Here is a 20000-nt window from a genome sequence, read left to right on the forward strand (position 1 = left end):
AGCACAGAACACACACACTCCCGCAAACGGAGGGGGAAAAGTGGCCTGGAGCCGGACTTCCTGCCGTGTAAAAAGGCGAGACTGGATCCAGCACCTTTCCGCCTGGTTCTCCAGAACTCCACCGCGCGGAACTCCGGGAACTGCGGCAGGGACACCGAGCCTCTGCCCGCTACACACACACTGCCCAGGACTATAGCGACATGCTGAACAGACTGTGTGTGTTTGTAAAGTGTAAAATCTAGTTCGATATTCTGGGATTTTTGGGCCAAATATGACCCTCGGGTTCGGAGAGGTCAGAGCTGACATGGTGATGACGTCATAATGTGACAGGTGACACGTCACGCACGCGGTTACATTAGAACTTGTGAATGATCCGTGAGTCACCAAAGCTGGAATTTCCGGGAAGCTGTGTGTGTGTGGTGTGTGTGTGTGTGTGTGTGTGTGTGTGTGTGTGTGTGTGTGTGTGTGTGTGTGTGTGTGTGAGTGAGAGAGAGAGGTTGGTTATAAAAACGGGATTATTTATTTATTGTATGTAAACTACTTTGTTCTGTGAAAAATGCTCATTACTGGTGTATGATTTCTACACACACACACACACACACACACACACACACACACACACGGGATCAGTATGTTGTAAGCTGCTAAACACGACCAAGTCACGTGTCACTACCTCATTTTCGTATAATAAAATGTTTTTATATAATCAGACGCGTTTCTCTGTGGTGGTGTGTGGGCTTGTTTAGGGTTGCCAGATTGGGCTTGAATTGTTTTTAATTCCCCCTAATTCAGCACACTTGAGTGAGTGATAAACAGCATGGTCAGTAGAATAATGTCCATGTTCTGAAACTGGGTTTTAATCACCGCTGAGTTTCATCTTATTCCGTCAAATGACTCGTATCATTACAGCACAGAAAACGCTTTAATGAAACATGGCAACCCTGATCCTGTCACGTGACCGGAGAAATGGGCGAATCGGATTGCTCGTTCATGGAAGACCGGAAGTAAAGGGCGCGTGACGCCGGATGTTTCTCTCACCTCAGTTAGGAACAATGGAGGTGCAGTAACGCGGGTTTTATTACAATAAAAGAACCCGACTGTTGGAACCGAAAACATCTCAACCAAACAAACACCATAATATTATATATAAAAAGTACAGATAATTAAAGAGAGAGAAAAAACACACCAGATGAGATTATCTGCAAGTTTGATCTTCCATCAGTTTACAGTTTAAAAGTATTATTTTGTATTAATTTATATAAAAAAGAGGTAAGGCCATAATTCTTTGTGAAATATGAAAAAGTCTAAAAGTGTTTCTATAAATATAATTTATGTGGGAAGAATTTCCCCAAAACAACAATTGTGTTAATTAGTAACATCTTAAATATATTTATTTACACACACACACACACACACACACACACACACACCCGAACAATTACATTTTCCTCTGTTCCAGAAAATCTTCCAATTTAGTGAATAACCAGTAATTAAATCCTCCTGAAAGGGAAAAGTTACAGTTATAGAAAACATGTTCTGCTGTAGTGATGAGTCGTTCATTCTTTTCACATGCACCCCCCACCCACACACAACACACATACACACAACACATATCCACACACACACGCACACACAACTCACATACACCCACCCACCCACCCACCCACACACACACACACACACACACACAACACACATCCACCCACCCACACACACACAACACACATCCACCCACCCACACACACAACACACACACACTACACACATCCACCCCAACACACACACACACACACACACGCACACACAACTCACATACACCCACCCACACACACACACACACAACACATCCAGCCACCCACACACCCCAACACACACACAACACACACAACACACATCCACCCACCCACACACACACAACACACATCCACCCACCCACACACACTACACACATCCACCCCAACACACACACACACGCACACACAACTCACATACACCCACCCACACACACACACACACAACACATCCAGCCACCCACACACCCCAACACACACACAACACACACAACACACATCCACCCACCCACACACACACAACACACATCCACCCACCCACACACACAACACACATCCACCCCAACACACACACAACACATATCCACACACACACACACACACACACTACACACATCCACCCCAACACGCATCCAACCACCCACCCACCCACCCACACACACACACACACACACACACACACAACTCACATCCACCCACACACACACACACACACACACACGCACACACAACTCACATACACCCACCCACCCACACACACACACACACACACACACACACACACACACAACACACATCCACCCCAACACACATCCATCCACACACACGCACACACAACTCACATCCACCCACCCACCCACACATCCACCCCAACACACACACACACAACACACATCCACCCCAACACACATCCATCCACCCACACACACACACACACACACACACAACACACATCCATGGCCGACCCTGCACTCTGACCCCAGCTCCTAAGCAAGCTGGGATATGCGAAGAACAAATTTCACTGTGCTGTAATGTATATGTGACAAATAAAGGCTATTCTTCTATTCTATTCACCCCAACACACATCCATCCACACATACCCACACACACACACACACACACACACACACACACACACACATATTCCATATTCTTTTTCTATTTTTTATTTATGACTATTGGACAGTTATAAAAAGCATTCCACTACATGTGGTACTCTGTATGAATGTATATGTGATAAATAAATTTAGAATTTTAATCACGGAACGTGTCATCTTCCTCCTCTTCATCATCTTCATTATATACAACTGGAGCTGTAAGTTTGTGGCCTTAGTTATAGTGTCCATATGAATTTTCTGTGCATGTTCTCTCTGCCTCAGTCTGGTTCCGTCTGGATTGTCTGGTTTAAGATAAGATAAGGTTTACTCCCAGACGTAGGTGAAGTAGGGGCTCTGGATAAGAGCAATACATTTCAATGTGTGTGTGTGTGTGTGTGTGAATGACTCAACTCGACCCTGAGCAGGATAAAAAAAATCAGTTAAAACCAGAAACACTCAACACTCTCCAATCCGCCAGAGGGCAGTCTCAAGCACACAGGAGCACACAGGGAGTCGCAGTGAGAAGAAAAGCTGCTGCGTGTGTATGAAGGATTTACCGCCTGCGTTCTGGTTTTCTCTGTTAGTTGGAAGGTAATGTCATTTTATTTCAGACAGCACGCGGATTAAACACGCAACACACACACTATTACCTGTTATTATCTGATCTAACACACACACAGGAACTGACTTAAACGGCCATTCGTTCATGTAAGGAAGTGACGTCTGTGGGCGTTTCCGGTTAAGTAACGCGCACATTAAAAACATTGGCGGAATATAAATAGTGATTTCGTATGAAATAGTGATTAGTGATTCTCGGTGTGTGTGTGTGTGTGTGTGTGTGTGTGTGTGTGTGTGTGTGTGTGTGTGTGTGTGTGTGGGGCGGGGGGGGGCTCGGTGCGGGGAGAGTGGGAGCTCGGTGTGTATGGGGGGGGGGGGGAGTGTTTTTTTATGCATGTTGTTGTTGTGTACTGCTCACACACATTCAGCAAATACATTCTTTATACGTTCTCCATTAAAAACAGAGATCTGAAATCGCTGCTTTAGAATGATGTATATTCATCCTTAATCTTCTCCCTATTTATTTAACCTATTGCTAAACATTAACACCTGAGAACAAATGGCTATTAGTTGCATTCACGCAACCACGAAGCCTAAGAGGTAAAACACTAACCCTTCTCTCTCTCTCTCTCTCTCTCTCTCTCTCTCTCTCTCTCTCTCTGTGTGTGTTTGTTTGTTTGTAGAGACAGGAGGACATCAGACTGCAGTTATGGCGTCTCTGGTAATCTGCAGTCCTCACATTAAAACATTCAATTCCACACAACACACACACTATAAACACGAGAGTGTGTGTGTGTGTATAAACCCCCCCTGTGTGACTGTGAGATGTGTATCTTCCTTTGTGTCTCACAGGCGCACAACAGCACAACTGAGTACACCGTCAGAGTCCCCAAGTAAGACTTCCCACAACCTGTCTGTGTGTGTAGTGTGTGTGTGGTGTTGTACATTGTGTGTTATTGTGTGTGTTGTACAGGAACACCAGTAAGAGGTACAGCATTATGGCCTTTAATGCTGGAGATAAAGTGAACTGTTCTACATGGACTCAGGTTAGACGCGCACGCACACGCACGCACGCACGCACGCACACGCACGCACAATAAAATAAAATGGAACACCCCCAGGCTCGGATGGAGCGGGATCTGAGTAACAGGAGGATGTATGGTGAGGAGGAGGTTCCTGAAGGAGCTGCTGGCAGTGAGTTTGGGAAGAAGCAGAGGGAGGAGGCTCGTAGGAAGAAGTTTGGGATTGTAACCCGAGAGTTTAAGGTGGAGGACCAACCCTGGCTCCTCAAAGTCAATGGAAAAGCAGGGAGAAGGTGCGTCTTCATTAGCTCTTATTACACACACACACACACACACACACACCTCATCACTGTGCTGTTGTGGTGACTCAGCTGTGTTCAGATTTAAAGGGCAGAAGAAAGGCGGAGTGACGGAGAACGCTTCCTACTACATTTTCACGCAGTGCGCTGACGGAGCCTTCGAGGCGTTTCCTGTTCACGCCTGGTACAACTTCACCCCAGTGGCAAAACACCGCACGCTCACCGCCGAGGAGGCCGAGGAGGAGTGGGGCAGGTATATACCCCACACCAGGGGCAGTGCGCTCACCCCACACCAGGGGCAGTGCGCTCACCCCACACCAGGGGCAGTGCGCTCACCCCACACCAGGGGCAGTGCGCTCACCCCACACCAGGGGCAGTGCGCTCACCCCACACCAGGGGCAGTGCGCTCACCCCACACCAGGGGCAGTGCGCTCACCCCACACCAGGGGCAGTGCGCTCACCCCACACCTGGGGCAGTGCGCTCACCCCACACCTGGGGCAGTGCGCTCACCCCACACCTGGGCAACTGACTCCTTCTGCTCGTACTGCAACACTTATCTCTTTCTTCTATTAACTTTTACTGATGGACACTAACATCAACGCATACGCCCTGACTCGTACACGCTCGTACACGCTCGTACACGCTCGTACACGCTCGTACACGCTCGTACACGCTCGTACACGCTGACTCGTACACGCTCGTACACGCTCGTACGCCCCTGACTCGTACACGCTCGTACACGCTCGTACGCCCCTGACTCGTACACGCTCGTACACGCTCGTACACACTCGTACGCCCTGACTCGTACACGCTCGTACACACTCGTACGCCCCTGACTCGTACACGCTCGTACACGCTCGTACGCCCCTGACTCGTACACGCTCGTACACGCTCGTACACACTCGTACGCCCTGACTCGTACACGCTCGTACGCCCCTGACTCGTACACGCTCGTACACGCTCGTACACACTCGTACGCCCTGACTCGTACACGCTCGTACACGCTCGTACGCCCCTGACTCGTACACGCTCGTACACGCTCGTACGCCCTGACTCGTACACGCTCGTACACGCTCGTACGCCCCTGACTCGTACACGCTCGTACACGCTCGTACGCCCCTGACTCGTACACGCTCGTACACGCTCGTACGCCCCTGACTCGTACACGCTCGTACACGCTCGTACGCCCCTGACTCGTACACGCTCGTACACGCTCGTACACACTCGTACGCCCCTGACTCGTACACGCTCGTACACGCTCGTACACACTCGTACGCCCCTGACTCGTACACGCTCGTACACACTCGTACGCCCTGACTCGTACACGCTCGTACACACTCGTACGCCCCTGACTCGTACACACTCGTACGCCCCTGACTCGTACACGCTCGTACACGCTCGTACACACTCGTACGCCCTGACTCGTACACGCTCGTACACACTCGTACGCCCTGACTCGTACACGCTCGTACACACTCGTACGCCCCTGACTCGTACACGCTCGTACACGCTCGTACGCCCTGACTCGTACACGCTCGTACACGCTCGTACGCCCCTGACTCGTACACGCTCGTACACGCTCGTACGCCCCTGACTCGTACACGCTCGTACACGCTCGTACGCCCCTGACTCGTACACGCTCGTACACGCTCGTACGCCCTGACTCGTACACGCTCGTACACACTCGTACGCCCCTGACTCGTACACACTCGTACGCCCCTGACTCGTACACGCTCGTACACGCTCGTACACACTCGTACGCCCTGACTCGTACACGCTCGTACACACTCGTACGCCCTGACTCGTACACGCTCGTACACGCTCGTACGCCCCTGACTCGTACACGCTCGTACACGCTCGTACGCCCTGACTCGTACACGCTCGTACACGCTCGTACGCCCTGACTCGTACACGCTCGTACACACTCGTACGCCCCTGACTCGTACACGCTCGTACACACTCGTACGCCCCTGACTCGTACACGCTCGTACACACTCGTACGCCCCTGACTCGTACACGCTCGTACACACTCGTACGCCCCTGACTCGTACACGCTCGTACACACTCGTACGCCCCTGACTCGTACACGCTCGTACACACTCGTACGCCCCTGACTCGTACACGCTCGTACACACTCGTACGCCCCTGACTCGTACACGCTCGTACACACTCGTACGCCCCTGACTCGTACACGCTCGTACACACTCGTACGCCCCTGACTCGTACACGCTCGTACACACTCGTACGCCCCTGACTCGTACACGCTCGTACACACTCGTACGCCCCTGACTCGTACACGCTCGTACACGCTCGTACACACTCGTACGCCCTGACTCGTACGCCCCTGACTCGTACACACTCGTACGCCCCTGACTCGTACACACTCGTACGCCCTGACTCGTACGCCCCTGACTCGTACACACTCGTACGCCCTGACTCGTACGCCCCTGACTCGTACACACTCGTACGCCCTGACTCGTACGCACCTGACTCGTACACACTCGTACGCCCTGACTCGTACGCCCCTGACTCGTACACACTCGTACGCCCCTGACTCGTACACACTCGTACGCCCTGACTCGTACGCCCCTGACTCGTACACACTCGTACGCCCCTGACTCGTACGCCCCTGACTCGTACACACTCGTACGCCCCTGACTCGTACGCCCCTGACTCGTACACACTCGTACGCCCCTGACTCGTACGCCCCTGACTCGTACACACTCGTACGCCCCTGACTCGTACGCCCCTGACTCGTACACACTCGTACGCCCCTGACTCGTACACACTCGTACGCCCTGACTCGTACGCCCCTGACTCGTACACACACGTACGCCCCTGACTCGTACGCCCCTGACTCGTACACACTCGTACGCCCCTGACTCGTACGCCCCTGACTCGTACACACTCGTACACGCTCGTACACGCTCGTACACGCTCGTACGCCCTGACTCGTACGCCCCTGACTCGTACGCCCCTGACTCGTACACACTCGTACGCCCTGACTCGTACGCCCCTGACTCGTACACGCTCGTACACACTCGTACGCCCCTGACTCGTACACGCTCGTACACGCTCGTACACACTCGTACGCCCTGACTCGTACGCCCCTGACTCGTACACACTCGTACGCCCCTGACTCGTACACACTCGTACGCCCCTGACTCGTACACACTCGTACGCCCCTGACTCGTACACACTCGTACGCCCTGACTCGTACGCCCCTGACTCGTACACACTCGTACGCCCTGACTCGTACGCCCCTGACTCGTACACACTCGTACGCCCTGACTCGTACGCCCCTGACTCGTACACACTCGTACTCCCCTGACTCGTACACACTCGTACGCCCTGACTCGTACGCCCCTGACTCGTACACACTCGTACGCCCCTGACTCGTACGCCCCTGACTCGTACACACTCGTACGCCCCTGACTCGTACGCCCCTGACTCGTACACGCTCGTACACGCTCGTACACGCTCGTACGCCCTGACTCGTACGCCCCTGACTCGTACGCCCCTGACTCGTACACACTCGTACGCCCTGACTCGTACGCCCCTGACTCGTACACGCTCGTACACACTCGTACGCCCTGACTCGTACGCCCCTGACTCGTACACACTCGTACGCCCCTGACTCGTACGCCCCTGACTCGTACACACTCGTACGCCCCTGACTCGTACGCCCCTGACTCGTACACACTCGTACACGCTCGTACACGCTCGTACACGCTCGTACGCCCTGACTCGTACGCCCCTGACTCGTACGCCCCTGACTCGTACGCCCCTGACTCGTACACACTCGTACGCCCTGACTCGTACGCCCCTGACTCGTACACGCTCGTACACACTCGTACGCCCCTGACTCGTACACGCTCGTACACGCTCGTACACACTCGTACGCCCTGACTCGTACGCCCCTGACTCGTACACACTCGTACGCCCCTGACTCGTACACACTCGTACGCCCCTGACTCGTACACACTCGTACGCCCTGACTCGTACGCCCCTGACTCGTACACACTCGTACGCCCTGACTCGTACGCCCCTGACTCGTACACACTCGTACGCCCTGACTCGTACGCCCCTGACTCGTACACACTCGTACTCCCCTGACTCGTACACACTCGTACGCCCCTGACTCGTACACACTCGTACGCCCTGACTCGTACGCCCCTGACTCGTACACACTCGTACTCCCCTGACTCGTACACACTCGTACGCCCTGACTCGTACGCCCCTGACTCGTACACACTCGTACGCCCCTGACTCGTACGCCCCTGACTCGTACACACTCGTACGCCCCTGACTCGTACGCCCCTGACTCGTACACACTCGTACGCCCCTGACTCGTACACACTCGTACGCCCCTGACTCGTACACACTCGTACGCCCCTGACTCGTACACACTCGTACGCCCCTGACTCGTACACACTCGTACGCCCCTGACTCGTACACACTCGTACACACTCGTACGCCCTGACTCGTACGCCCCTGACTCGTACACACTCGTACGCCCCTGACTCGTACACGCTCGTACACACTCGTACGCCCTGACTCGTATGCCCCTGACTCGTACACACTCGTACGCCCCTGACTCGTACACACTCGTACGCCCTGACTCGTACGCCCCTGACTCGTACACGCTCGTACACACTCGTACGCCCTGACTCGTACGCCCCTGACTCGTACACACTCGTACGCCCCTGACTCGTACACGCTCGTACACACTCGTACACACTCGTACGCCCTGACTCGTACGCCCCTGACTCGTACACACTCGTACGCCCCTGACTCGTACACACTCGTACGCCCCTGACTCGTACACACTCGTACACCCTGACTCGTACGCCCCTGACTCGTACACACTCATACGCCCCTGACTCGTACACGCTCGTACACGCTCGTACGCCCTGACTCGTACGCCCCTGACTCGTACACACTCGTACGCCCTGACTCGTACGCCCCTGACTCGTACACACTCGTACGCCCTGACTCGTACGCCCCTGACTCGTACACACTCGTACGCCCTGACTCGAGTACACACTCGTACACACTCGTACACCCCTGACTCGTACACGCTCGTACACACTCGTACGCCCCTGACTCGTACACACTCGTACGCCCTGACTCGTACGCCCCTGACTCGTACACACTCATACGCCCCTGACTTGTACACGCTCGTACGCCCTGACTCGTACGCCCCTGACTCGTACACACTCATACGCCCCTGACTTGTACACGCTCGTATGGCCTGATTTGCAGTCATACACCTTTTTTAGAAAGATGTGTGTGTATTTGACTGATCCCCGTGTCATGTTCAGGAGAAATAAAGTGGTGAATCACTTTAGCATCATGCTGCAGCGGCGGCTGAAGGAGCAGGAACATGGCGAGGAAGAGGAGGAGGAAGGAGAAAAGGGAGCGAAGAAGAAGAAGAAGAAGAAGAAAGGTGGCCAGGGAGGAGACCTGCGTATTCATGACTTGGATGATGATCTAGAGTTGAGCAGTGACAACAGTGAGAGCAGTGCAGGAGAAGGTGCGTGAAAAACCGCACAGAAAACACAGAAGCTACTGAGTAACTACGTTAATCTAACACTTTACCCTGAAACCTTCAGATGGAGAAGGACGTTCAAAGAGCAAGAAGGAGAACAACTCAAAAGCCAAGGGGAAAAAGAAAAAGAAAAAAAAGGGTAGTGATGCAGAGGGACATGAGGACAGCGATGATGGAGACTTTGAAGGTCTGGAGGTGGACTACATGTCGGATGAGAGCAGGTAACAGTATCTGGAAAGTTAAGAGCGTGTGTGTGTGTGTGTGTGTGTGTGTAAGAAGATGAAGTGAACATGACATTGAAATGTTCAAGGCTGAAACTAAAAAACAGGACAGTAACTCAGTCAAAACATATACAAACCACCACCATCACACTCCTGACCTTCAGCAAGCTGTTTCTACTGTTGCAGTTCTGAGGAGGACGAGCCGGAGAAGGTGAAGCCCAGTAAAGGCGAGGACGTTCCTAAAGGTCAGAGGTCACAGCACATTCACACTATTCAGAAGGTGGTTTATATTCCAGAGAGTCATTAAAGGATGAAATGGTTGCTGTTAGGAATCGACGAAGCGTCAGAGAGCGAGGAGGAGAGCGAGGAGGAGAACAAGAATGAGGAGGAGGCCAAAGAGGAGGAGGAGGAGGAGGAGGGCAAGAAAACACCTGTACAGGTTGAGAAGAAAAAGAAGAAAGGTGAGATGAATGTAAACTGAATGAAAAAGAATCAGATGTGAAGATTTTGGAGAGTAAATGTGGTGACGTGTTGCAGACAGCAGCGGCGAGTCCGAGAGCTCCGAGGACAGTGACATCGAGGGAGAGACGGCGTCTGCGCTTTTCATGGCGGTAATGATTCAGAGTGGAGGAGTGTGGGAGCGTCTCATCTGCAGAGTCCTGACGCTTCCTTTCTTTGTCTTGTGCAGAAGAAGCGTACTCCTCCTAAACGAGGAGGCCGAGGATCTGCTGGAAGTTCTCGAGCAGGAAGTCGTCCTGGAACTCCTTCCATCGACCACGCAGCCACGTCCAACACACTACGCGCTGCTGCTAGCAAACTGGAGCAAGGTGTACACGCACGCACACACACACGCACACACACACACACACACACACACACACACATATAGCATTTAAGGTGGTAGAAGTGAATACTGGATGTTTCTGTGTACTGGTGAATGTTGGAGAGTTCTGGAACAGTGTCTCCAGCCTGAGTGATTATTTTACTGTGTTGCTGCTTCTTGATCCTGAGACAGGAACCTGCTGTAAGTATACAGGAGTCTGGGACGTCATGGGATTTCGCAGCACAGTGTGTTTACCATGTTATCAGTGATGAACTTAATGTGTGAGATGTTCTTTCAGGACTCTGAGTTTCTCTTCTGCTTTGTTTTGGTCTGTAATTGTGAATGAAACCACAGAACCTTCTCCTGATTAGTAATATTATATTCTCATTTCTTAGCTTTTCTTTTAAATGCACTGCTTTAAAGTGTCTGTTTATGTTGGAGTTTTTATCCAATCAGATTTCAGCTTTCACATCACATGTTGCCAGGGTCAAAGGAATCTGTCTGCTGTGAGACCTTCAGAATCCACACTGTGGACACCTGTTAGCGTACAGTACATAAGCATGAAGCTGCTGACTCTGAGGCCAGCTAGCGGGGGTCCAATAACGTTAGCATTTTCACGTCCTATATCAAACTGCACAAATTTAAGAGCTGTTTTTATTCCACTACGATTGACAAGAGGAGAAGAAGAAGAAACCAAAGCAGCTCCAAACAGTTGTTAAGCTTTTTCATGATCCATTTTCTTTCCTGCACAAAAACAAAATTTGCCTTCATTTCAAATCCCCACCGTAACCCACAGAAACCCCGGGGTGATGTGATGAGGTGAACAGCGCTGCTTCTGCTGGAGGTGCAGTTGTGGCTCCAGTGAAAGGAGATGTTGTTAGTGGTGATGTTCTGACTGTATGAGATCCTGTGTGTGAGATGTTCTACTGCACTTCTCTACAATACTGATGGCATCATAATGATTTAATTGAGAGTAGGATCAGTTCAGGTTGAACATCACTGAAGGCTTTGGGGTGAAATACACCCCCTCATACTGCAGGTATGTGAAACTTTTTTCATGTTTTAATAACCTTAATTTTTTTCGGTTTAATGGCAGGTAAGCGTCAAGCGGCGACGTCCAGCTCAGAAACGCCTGCTGCCAAGAGGCTAAAGATGGAACCCACATCTCAGAGTCCATCAGGGAAGAGCACTCCACAACCAGCATCAGGGAAATCCACACCCAGCTCCAGGTATCGTTCCTCACGCTGCTCAGGTTTAGATGAACACGAGTCACTTCTTTATAAAGCTGATGAATTACTTCCTCTCTGGTCTCAGTGACGTGCAGCTGACTGAGGAAGCAGTGAGACGTTATCTGATCCGGAAGCCCATGACCACTAAAGACCTGCTGAAGAAGTTCCAGACCAAGCGCACAGGACTGAGCAGTGAGCAGACGGTCAATGTCCTTGCACAGATCCTCAAGAAGCTCAACCCAGAGAGGAAGAACATCAACGACAAGATGCACTTCTACCTCACTGAGTAGAGAGGAGGTTCTGCAGGAGGCGGGGTTAAGCACGGTGCGCTCTCCCCTCCTGTGGTGTGATTGGGTCGTGAGGAGGTGGGCGGGGCCATGTGATGCAGCTGTAAATACAGTGCTTTATAAAAGAAACCAGTCATTTTAACAAGTTAATTTGGATTAAAAACTAAAGTGATGAATAAAAGTTTGTGTTCTACAAAGCTTGATTTGGGTTTGTTTAAAAAAAAAAAAAAAAAAAAAAAAAGTGAAAAGCATTAATATAACTGGGAAAATTGTATTGTTTAGTTCCTGCGTAGACGCCGGGACGTCTGTCCTCAGACTCGTCTCCAGGTGAACTTTATCATTTACATTAGAATCATATAGAAAACTCACACCTGAGAATGTAAACTTGAATGATTTCAAAGGGTGTTATGGTGTGTGTGTGTGTGTGTGTGTGAGAGAAGGGAGGGGGGGGGATTTGAGGGCAGGAACATTTTGAAGCTAAAGATGATGAGCACCTACATGTGAGAAGTAAAGATTTGTAATTACGTTTGTGTTTCTGCACAAAAATCTTCACATTTCAATGAGTTTAAAACTCCAAAAGACCAAAATAAGAGAAAAGACGCAAATTACAACGATGTGGCTGAGAATTTATTGATCCTGTACACATCAGATTCCGTCATTAAACACCAGATTCAGCACCATGTGGGAGATTCCGACAAATAACCGAGATGCGCCGCTGCCGAGGAATTCTCCGTCCGGAGAAAACCGAATCCTCATCCTTCAGGATTTCATGAGTGAATTTAAACCGAGCTTCATCTCTGCAGGAGAAAAAACTTCTGTAATTAAAGATCAGACTGAACCAAAAGGTGTGTGTGTGTGTGTGTGTGTGTGTGTGTGTGTGTTCATTCACTGTAGTTATAAACAGAGAAAGGGAAGTAGGAGGAGGGATTGTGGAATAGTGAGATCACCTCCTACCTCAGTATGTAGAGAGACCGACGCTGTAGAAGCAGATGGACTTGATCTGCTGTGTTCTCCTCATGGACCAGACGCATGACGCTGTCAGACAGCAGACTCAGACCAGCGATGGTGCTGCCACAGAACTGATCAGACACAAATACACACTGATCAGATTTCGTGTCACAGCAGGCAAAGATCTGGATAAGGAGTCAGAGACCACGGACCTTCACGCTATCTACATGAGGTGCGATGAAACCGGTCTTATCCAGGTCCAGAACGTGAACTGGACCCAGTAATGGACTTCCTCTGGGGAAGGCGAGAGCTCGGAGTCTCTTCAGCACTGAGGTACACGCTCCACCCCACTGCAGCCGCTCGGTCTCTCTGAACCCCTGAATCGCCTGCGCACGCACACACACACACACACACACACACACCCCAATTATATCACATCCAAAACCTCCAGTCTCTGATCTGCTAACACACTGAAGAGTCTCAGGTTTATCCCACACACATTACACTAGATCTCCACTGAGGAACAGAAACCTGGGTCCACCTGGGAGAAGATATCAAGAAGAAACCTTTGCTGTAAAAGATTTTAGAAGATAGCTTCTAAACTAAACACCAGATTTCAGACCTTCTCTACACTCCAGGTTCCATCCCCCAGTGTTTAGAAGAGGACATGGTTCTGTGGTTCCTGAAACCTGACCATCCCACTATCTAAGAGAAAGACAGAGATCTAAAGCAGGTGAAACCCATCAGAATCAACATGAAGGTGTGTATGATGGCGTACATCATCCCAGTGATCGAACTCATATCTCTTCCTCCTGAGTCCAGGCTCAAGTTCTCTTAGAAATGCCTCTTCCTCCTCCTCACTGATGAAGTTCTGCAGAACCCGAACATGACCGCAAACTGCGGAGAGAACCACCGCAGAAGAGCCGCACATCCAGCTGGGTTCTTCATCCACATGTTCTTCAGTGAAAGCCTCCTTCTCCCTGTGTCTTTCACCTCCATCAACTCCACCATGGGCGTCGCGGCGCAGAGGTGAACTTCCACACACACACTTATAACTTCCTGTGTGTGTCGTTACACACACCTGCCTCAGCACTGTCCTCACACACCTCATCACTGCCCCCCAAACACACACACAAACAGCGTTTACACTACTTAGCTTTATTCTATTTTACAAGCACGAGCGCTCCTCCGACGTTTTCACGCGACCTGGTCGGCGCCATTTTGAAATTGCAAGAAATTGTGGGAATTGTAGTTTTATTGATTTCTTACTTTTAATACTTTAATATACTGTCAAGCTGGTTTCGATACAGTTTTTTACATTAGTCCATTAGACTATTAATAATCGCAGGCATATAATATAATATAATATAAAATATATAATTTAATATAATATAATATAATGTGTGGGACTCGAAATGGAGACTAAGTAAAGTAAAGTAAAGTATATTTAGTCCAAAAGGTCGGAAGTTAATGTTATTGGATATTAATCTCTTTATATAATAATGATAATAATAATAATAATAATTATTATTATTATTATTATCATTATTATGTAGTTTATTAGATTATATTTTTATGATGCAGTATTTGTATGCAATTGTTGATTAATGAATCATAATGCCACTAGAGAGCGCTGTTATAATACATGTAAAGGAGCAGCAGGAACTAAAGAAGAAGTCGATCTGCTGCCTGGTGAGTCAGCGCCACCTGCTGTCCCATAACGGGACCAAACATTAAAGCAAAGGCCATATATATCAGTGGTCCCCAACCCCCGGGCTGTGGACCGGCACCGGTCTGTGGGTCAGTTGGTACCGGGGAGTCGCACAGAAAGAATACATAACTTTACATTATTTCTGTTTTATTTATTATCTGATTCTGAACCATGTTTTATTGTGGAAAATGACCAGATTTTCTACTCCACATCTGTCTATCACTCACTCTTAATGCCTCGGTCACGTGACTTACCTCCATCCGCTACCTTTTTAAAGGAGCTCTGGTCACGTGACTTACCTCCATCCACTACCTTCTTAAAGGGGCTCTGGTCACGTGACTTACCTCCATCCGCTACCTTCTTAAAGGGGCTCTGGTCACGTGACTTACCTCCATCCGCTACCTTCTTAAAGGGGCTCTGGTCACGTGACTTACCTCCATCCGCTACCTTCTTAAAGGGGCTCTGGTCACGTGACTTACCTCCATCCGCTACCTTCTTAAAGGAGCTCTGGTCACATGACTCACCTCCTTCCACTACCTTCTTAAAGGGGCTCTGGTCACGTGACTTACCTCCATCCGCTACCTTCTTAAAGGGGCTCTGGTCACGTGACTTACCTCCATCCGCTACCTTCTCAAAGGAGCTCTGGTCACATGACTCACCTCCATCCACTACCTTCTTAAAGGAGCTCTGGTCACGTGACTTACCTCCATCCGCTACCTTCTTAAAGGGGCTCTGGTCACGTGACTTACCTCCATCTGCTACCTTCTTAAAGGAGCTCTGGTCACATGACTCACCTCCATCCACTACCTTCTTAAAGGGGCTCTGGTCACGTGACTTACCTCCATCCGCTACCTTCTTAAAGGAGCTCTGGTCACATGACTCACCTCCATCCACTACCTTTTAAAGGGGCTCTGGTCACGTGACTTACCTCCATCCGCTACCTTCTTAAAGGGGCTCTGGTCACGTGACTTACCTCCATCCGCTACCTTCTTAAAGGAGCTCTGGTCACATGACTCACCTCCATCCGCTACCTTCTTAAAGGGGCTCTGGTCACGTGACTTACCTCCATCCACTACCTTCTTAAAGGAGCTCTGGTCACATGACTTACCTCCATCCACTACCTTCTTAAAGGAGCTCCGGTCACACGACTCACCTCCATCCACTACCTTCTTAAAGGAGCTCTGGTCACATGACTCACCTCCATCCACTACCTTCTTAAAGGGGCTCTGGTCACGTGACTTACCTCCATCCTCTACCTTCTTAAAGGAGCTCTGGTCACGTGACTTACCTCCATCCTCTACCTTCTTAAAGGGACTCTGGTCACATGACTCACCTCCATCCACTACCTTCTTAAAGGGGCTCTGGTCACGTGACTTACCTCCATCCTCTACCTTCTTAAAGGAGCTCTGGTCACGTGACTTACCTCCATCCTCTACCTTCTTAAAGGAGCTCTGGTCACGTGACTCACCTCCATCCACTACCTTCTTAAAGGGGCTCTGGTCACGTGACTTACCTCCATCCTCTACCTTCTTAAAGGGGCTCTGCTCACGTGACTTACCTCCATCCTCTACCTTCTTAAAGGAGCTCTGGTCACATGACTCACCTCCATCCACTACCTTCTTAAAGGGGCTCTGGTCACGTGACTTACCTCCATTCTCTACCTTCTTAAAGGGGCTCTGGTCACGTGACTTACCTCCATCCTCTACCTTCTTAAAGGGGCTCTGCTCACGTGACTTACCTCCATCCGCTACCTTCTTAAAGGAGCTCTGGTCACGTGACTCACCTCCATCCACTACCTTCTTAAAGGGGCTCTGGTCACGTGACTTACCTCCATCCACTACCTTCTTAAAGGAGCTCCGGTCACATGACTTACCTCCATCCACTACCTTCTTAAAGGAGCTCTGGTCACACGACTTACCTCCATCCACTACCTTCTTAAAGGAGCTCCGGTCACACGACTCACCTCCATCCACTACCTTCTTAAAGGAGCTCCGGTCACATGACTCACCTCCATCCACTACCTTCTTAAAGGGGCTCTGGTCACGTGACTTACCTCCATCCTCTACCTTCACTAATACACTAATCAACATGCACATGTATAAATATTGATGCTTTATGCAAATGCATGTTTATTATTAGTAAAACCAAACAACATAGAGCATGAAGACTAAATATTTTTGTAAAAATATTCTTGTTTTAAAGTAATTATGGTGTTTTAAATGACGTAAATCATCTGGACACCAAACGGAACCGAGTGGTGGCTCGAGTCGTTAAGTCTGTGGGATGATGATTGTACGGTCAGGGGTTCAAGCTGATGCTACCACTGCAAAGCTCTTAACCATATAACTATATTATACTATTTATATATATATATATATAATTGTGTACATAATAATAATAATAATTATTATTGTGTACAGTGTAATAATACACTGTAATGTCTGTGGTGTTTTAAAATTGTGGTGAGAGTGGAGAGCAGGTGGAGAAGATCCTGGAGAGGTGGAGGTACAAGCTGGAGAGAAGTGGAATGAAAGTCAGTAGGAGTAAGACAGAGTACATGTGTGTGAATGAGAGGGAGGGCAGTGGAGTGATGCGGTTGCAGGGAGAAGAGGTGGAGAAGGTGGAGGAGTTCAGGTACCTGGGGTCAACAGTGTAAAGTAATGGAGAGTGTGTTAGAGAAGTGAAGAAAAGAGTGCAGGCAGGGTGGAGTGGGTGGAGAAGAGTGATAGCAGGAGTGATTTGTGATAGAAGAGTATCTGTGAGAGTGAAAGGGAAAGTTTATAGGACTGTGGTGAGACCTGAGATGTTGTATGGATTAGAGACAGTGGTATTGAGTAAAAGACAGGAGGTGGAGCTGGAGGTAGCAGAGCTGAAGATGTTGAGATGTTTGTTGGGAGTGACGACGATGGACAGGATTAGAAATGAGTTTATTAGAGGGACAGTGCATGTAGGACATTTTGGAGACAAGGTGAGGGAGGTGAGATTGAGATGGTTTGGACAGGAGGAAAAGAGGAAGATCAAGGAGGAGGTTTATGGATGTGGTGAGTGAAGACATGCAGGTAGTTGGTGTAAAAGAGGCAGATGTAGAGGACAGGGGGGTATGGAGACGGATGATTCGCTGTGAAGACTCCTAACAGGAGAAGCCGAAAGAAGAAGAAGAAGAAGAAGAAGAAGAAGAATGTCTATAATGTGCGGGACTCAACAAAGTGACTGAGTAAACTGCGTATATCTAGTCTGAAGGGTCAGATGTTAATGTTATTGGAAATTAAACTGTTAATATAATAATAATAATAATAATAATAATAATAATAATAATAATAATAATAATAATGTAGTTAAATTCTATTTTATGATACGGTATTTCATGCATGCGCTGGTTTATGCATCAGCAGTTCACTAGAGGTCGCTGTTTTGATAAACGGAACAAACATAAAAGCAAAGGTTTCGTGCAGTGATCGGTGGTGAGATCACAGGAGCCTGACGTGGAGATGAAGGCGCAGAACTTTGCGTGCAGGTCATGGGCCATCATCCTTGCTGAGATGTCAGAAACATGCTGAGATTTTTACTGATGCTGTAAATCTCCAGTTCTATCACATCCCAAAGGTGAAGTCCTGAACATCCAGTGACTGGGATGGCCACTGAAGATTCCTGAAGTCATCATCATGTCCATCAATGCAGTTTGAGATGACTGGTGCATGCTGTTAGATAGGAGTAAAATTTAACCATGAAAGGCTGCATATGTTCAGTTACAGTACTGAAGACTTGACTGCTTTCTATCTACAGCTCAGATGGTCTAAAGAGCAGGATCTCACCAATCTTTACTGATAGAAGGTTTAAAATTGGCCCAAGTCAATCAGCAAAAATTAAAGCAGCTGAGCAGCATTTTACCTTCTGCTGAGGATTGTGAAGGGAGAAACCACTGTTGCTCTGCCTTTTCAGTCTTTATACACACTGATCAGTCCTGTCTCTCTCAGAGAACAGAGAACCACCTCTACACCTTCATACCTTCACACCTCTACACCTTCACACCTTCATACCTTCACACCTCTACACCTTAACACCTTCACACCTACATACCTTCACACCTCTACACCTTCATATCTTCACACCTCTACACCTTCACACCTTCATACCTTCACACCTCTACACCTTAACACCTTCACACCTACATACCTTCACACCTCTACACCTTCATATCTTCACACCTCTACACCTTCACACCTTCATACCTTCACACCTTCATACCTTCATACCTTCACACCTCTACACCTTCACACCTTCATACCTTCACACCTCTACACCTTAACAACTTCACACCTACATACCTTCACACCTCTACACCTTCATATCTTCACACCTCTACACCTTCACACCTTCATACCTTCACACCTTCATACCTTCATACCTTCACACCTCTACACTTTCACACCTTCATACCTTTACACCTCTACACCTTCACACCTTCACACCTCTACACCTTCATATCTTCACACCTTCATACCTTCACACAGCTACACCTTCACACCTTCATACCTTCACACCTCTACACCTTCATATCTTCACACCTCTACACCTTCACACCTTCATACCTTCACACCTTCATACCTTCACACCTTCATACCTTCACACCTCTACACCTTAACACCTTCACACCTACATACCTTCACACCTCTACACCTTAA

At 49.1% G+C, this 20000-nt stretch overlaps 3 protein-coding genes across 5 annotated transcripts in view; 2 read left to right on the plus strand and 1 right to left on the minus strand.

The window, feature by feature from the left end:
- Nucleotides 1-20000, plus strand: part of ier2a (immediate early response 2a) — a 61708-nt gene that overhangs the window by 629 nt on the left and 41079 nt on the right. Inside the window, exon 1 of one of the 2 annotated variants that reach the window (XR_014537531.1) lies at nt 1-421. This exon is cut by the window's left edge and continues 629 nt beyond it. Coding sequence is in view for 1 of the 2 variants with exons in the window: in XM_083566237.1 (XP_083422363.1) it covers nt 1-207 (207 nt within the window). In the remaining variant the exon portion in view is untranslated. Of the gene's footprint in view, nt 710-20000 lie in introns of those variants that run through there. The other variant, XM_083566237.1, reaches the window with a different exon arrangement.
- On the plus strand, nt 3135-13183 carry gtf2f1 (general transcription factor IIF, polypeptide 1). 2 transcript variants are annotated; one of them, XM_083566234.1, is made up of 14 exons: nt 3135-3259; nt 3910-3947; nt 4079-4119; nt 4200-4272; nt 4348-4541; nt 4630-4800; nt 9873-10084; nt 10164-10320; nt 10507-10565; nt 10650-10781; nt 10858-10931; nt 11009-11147; nt 12240-12372; nt 12458-13183. In XM_083566234.1, exons 2-14 carry the CDS (start codon nt 3936-3938, stop codon nt 12660-12662), a joined length of 1602 nt encoding a protein of 533 aa, XP_083422360.1. In that variant the 5' UTR covers nt 3135-3259; nt 3910-3935; the 3' UTR covers nt 12663-13183. The 2 variants fall into 2 exon arrangements, with proteins under 2 accessions (XP_083422360.1, XP_083422361.1); XM_083566235.1 differs by having other exon boundaries at nt 3162-3259; nt 3916-3947.
- On the minus strand, nt 13265-14845 carry alkbh7 (alkB homolog 7). Its single transcript, XM_083566236.1, has 4 exons — nt 14386-14845; nt 13820-13993; nt 13614-13738; nt 13265-13456 (listed from the first exon to the last, which is right to left on the minus strand). The coding sequence occupies exons 1-4, from the start codon at nt 14716-14718 to the stop codon at nt 13318-13320; spliced, it is 771 nt and encodes a 256-aa protein (XP_083422362.1). The 5' UTR covers nt 14719-14845; the 3' UTR covers nt 13265-13317.

The sequence above is a fragment of the Silurus aristotelis genome, assembly GCF_946808225.1.
Source record: "Silurus aristotelis genome assembly, chromosome: 17".
Taxonomy (NCBI): Eukaryota; Metazoa; Chordata; class Actinopteri; order Siluriformes; family Siluridae; genus Silurus; species Silurus aristotelis.

Excerpts from the sequence above, each read along its gene's own strand:
- gtf2f1 (XM_083566234.1), top strand. Across the intron at positions 4,801-9,872 it reads GCCGAGGAGGAGTGGGGCAG|GAGAAATAAAGTGGTGAATC; the intron begins GTATATACCCCA and ends TGTCATGTTCAG. Across the intron at positions 12,373-12,457 it reads AAATCCACACCCAGCTCCAG|TGACGTGCAGCTGACTGAGG; the intron begins GTATCGTTCCTC and ends CTCTGGTCTCAG.
- alkbh7 (XM_083566236.1), bottom strand. The coding sequence starts at position 14,718 with ATGAGGTGTGTGAGGACAGTGCTGAGGCAGGTGTGTGTAACGACACAC. Across the intron at positions 13,994-14,385 it reads AGTTCGATCACTGGGATGAT|GCGATTCAGGGGTTCAGAGA; the intron begins GTACGCCATCAT and ends GTGCGTGCGCAG. Across the intron at positions 13,739-13,819 it reads CTCATGTAGATAGCGTGAAG|TTCTGTGGCAGCACCATCGC; the intron begins GTCCGTGGTCTC and ends GTGTCTGATCAG.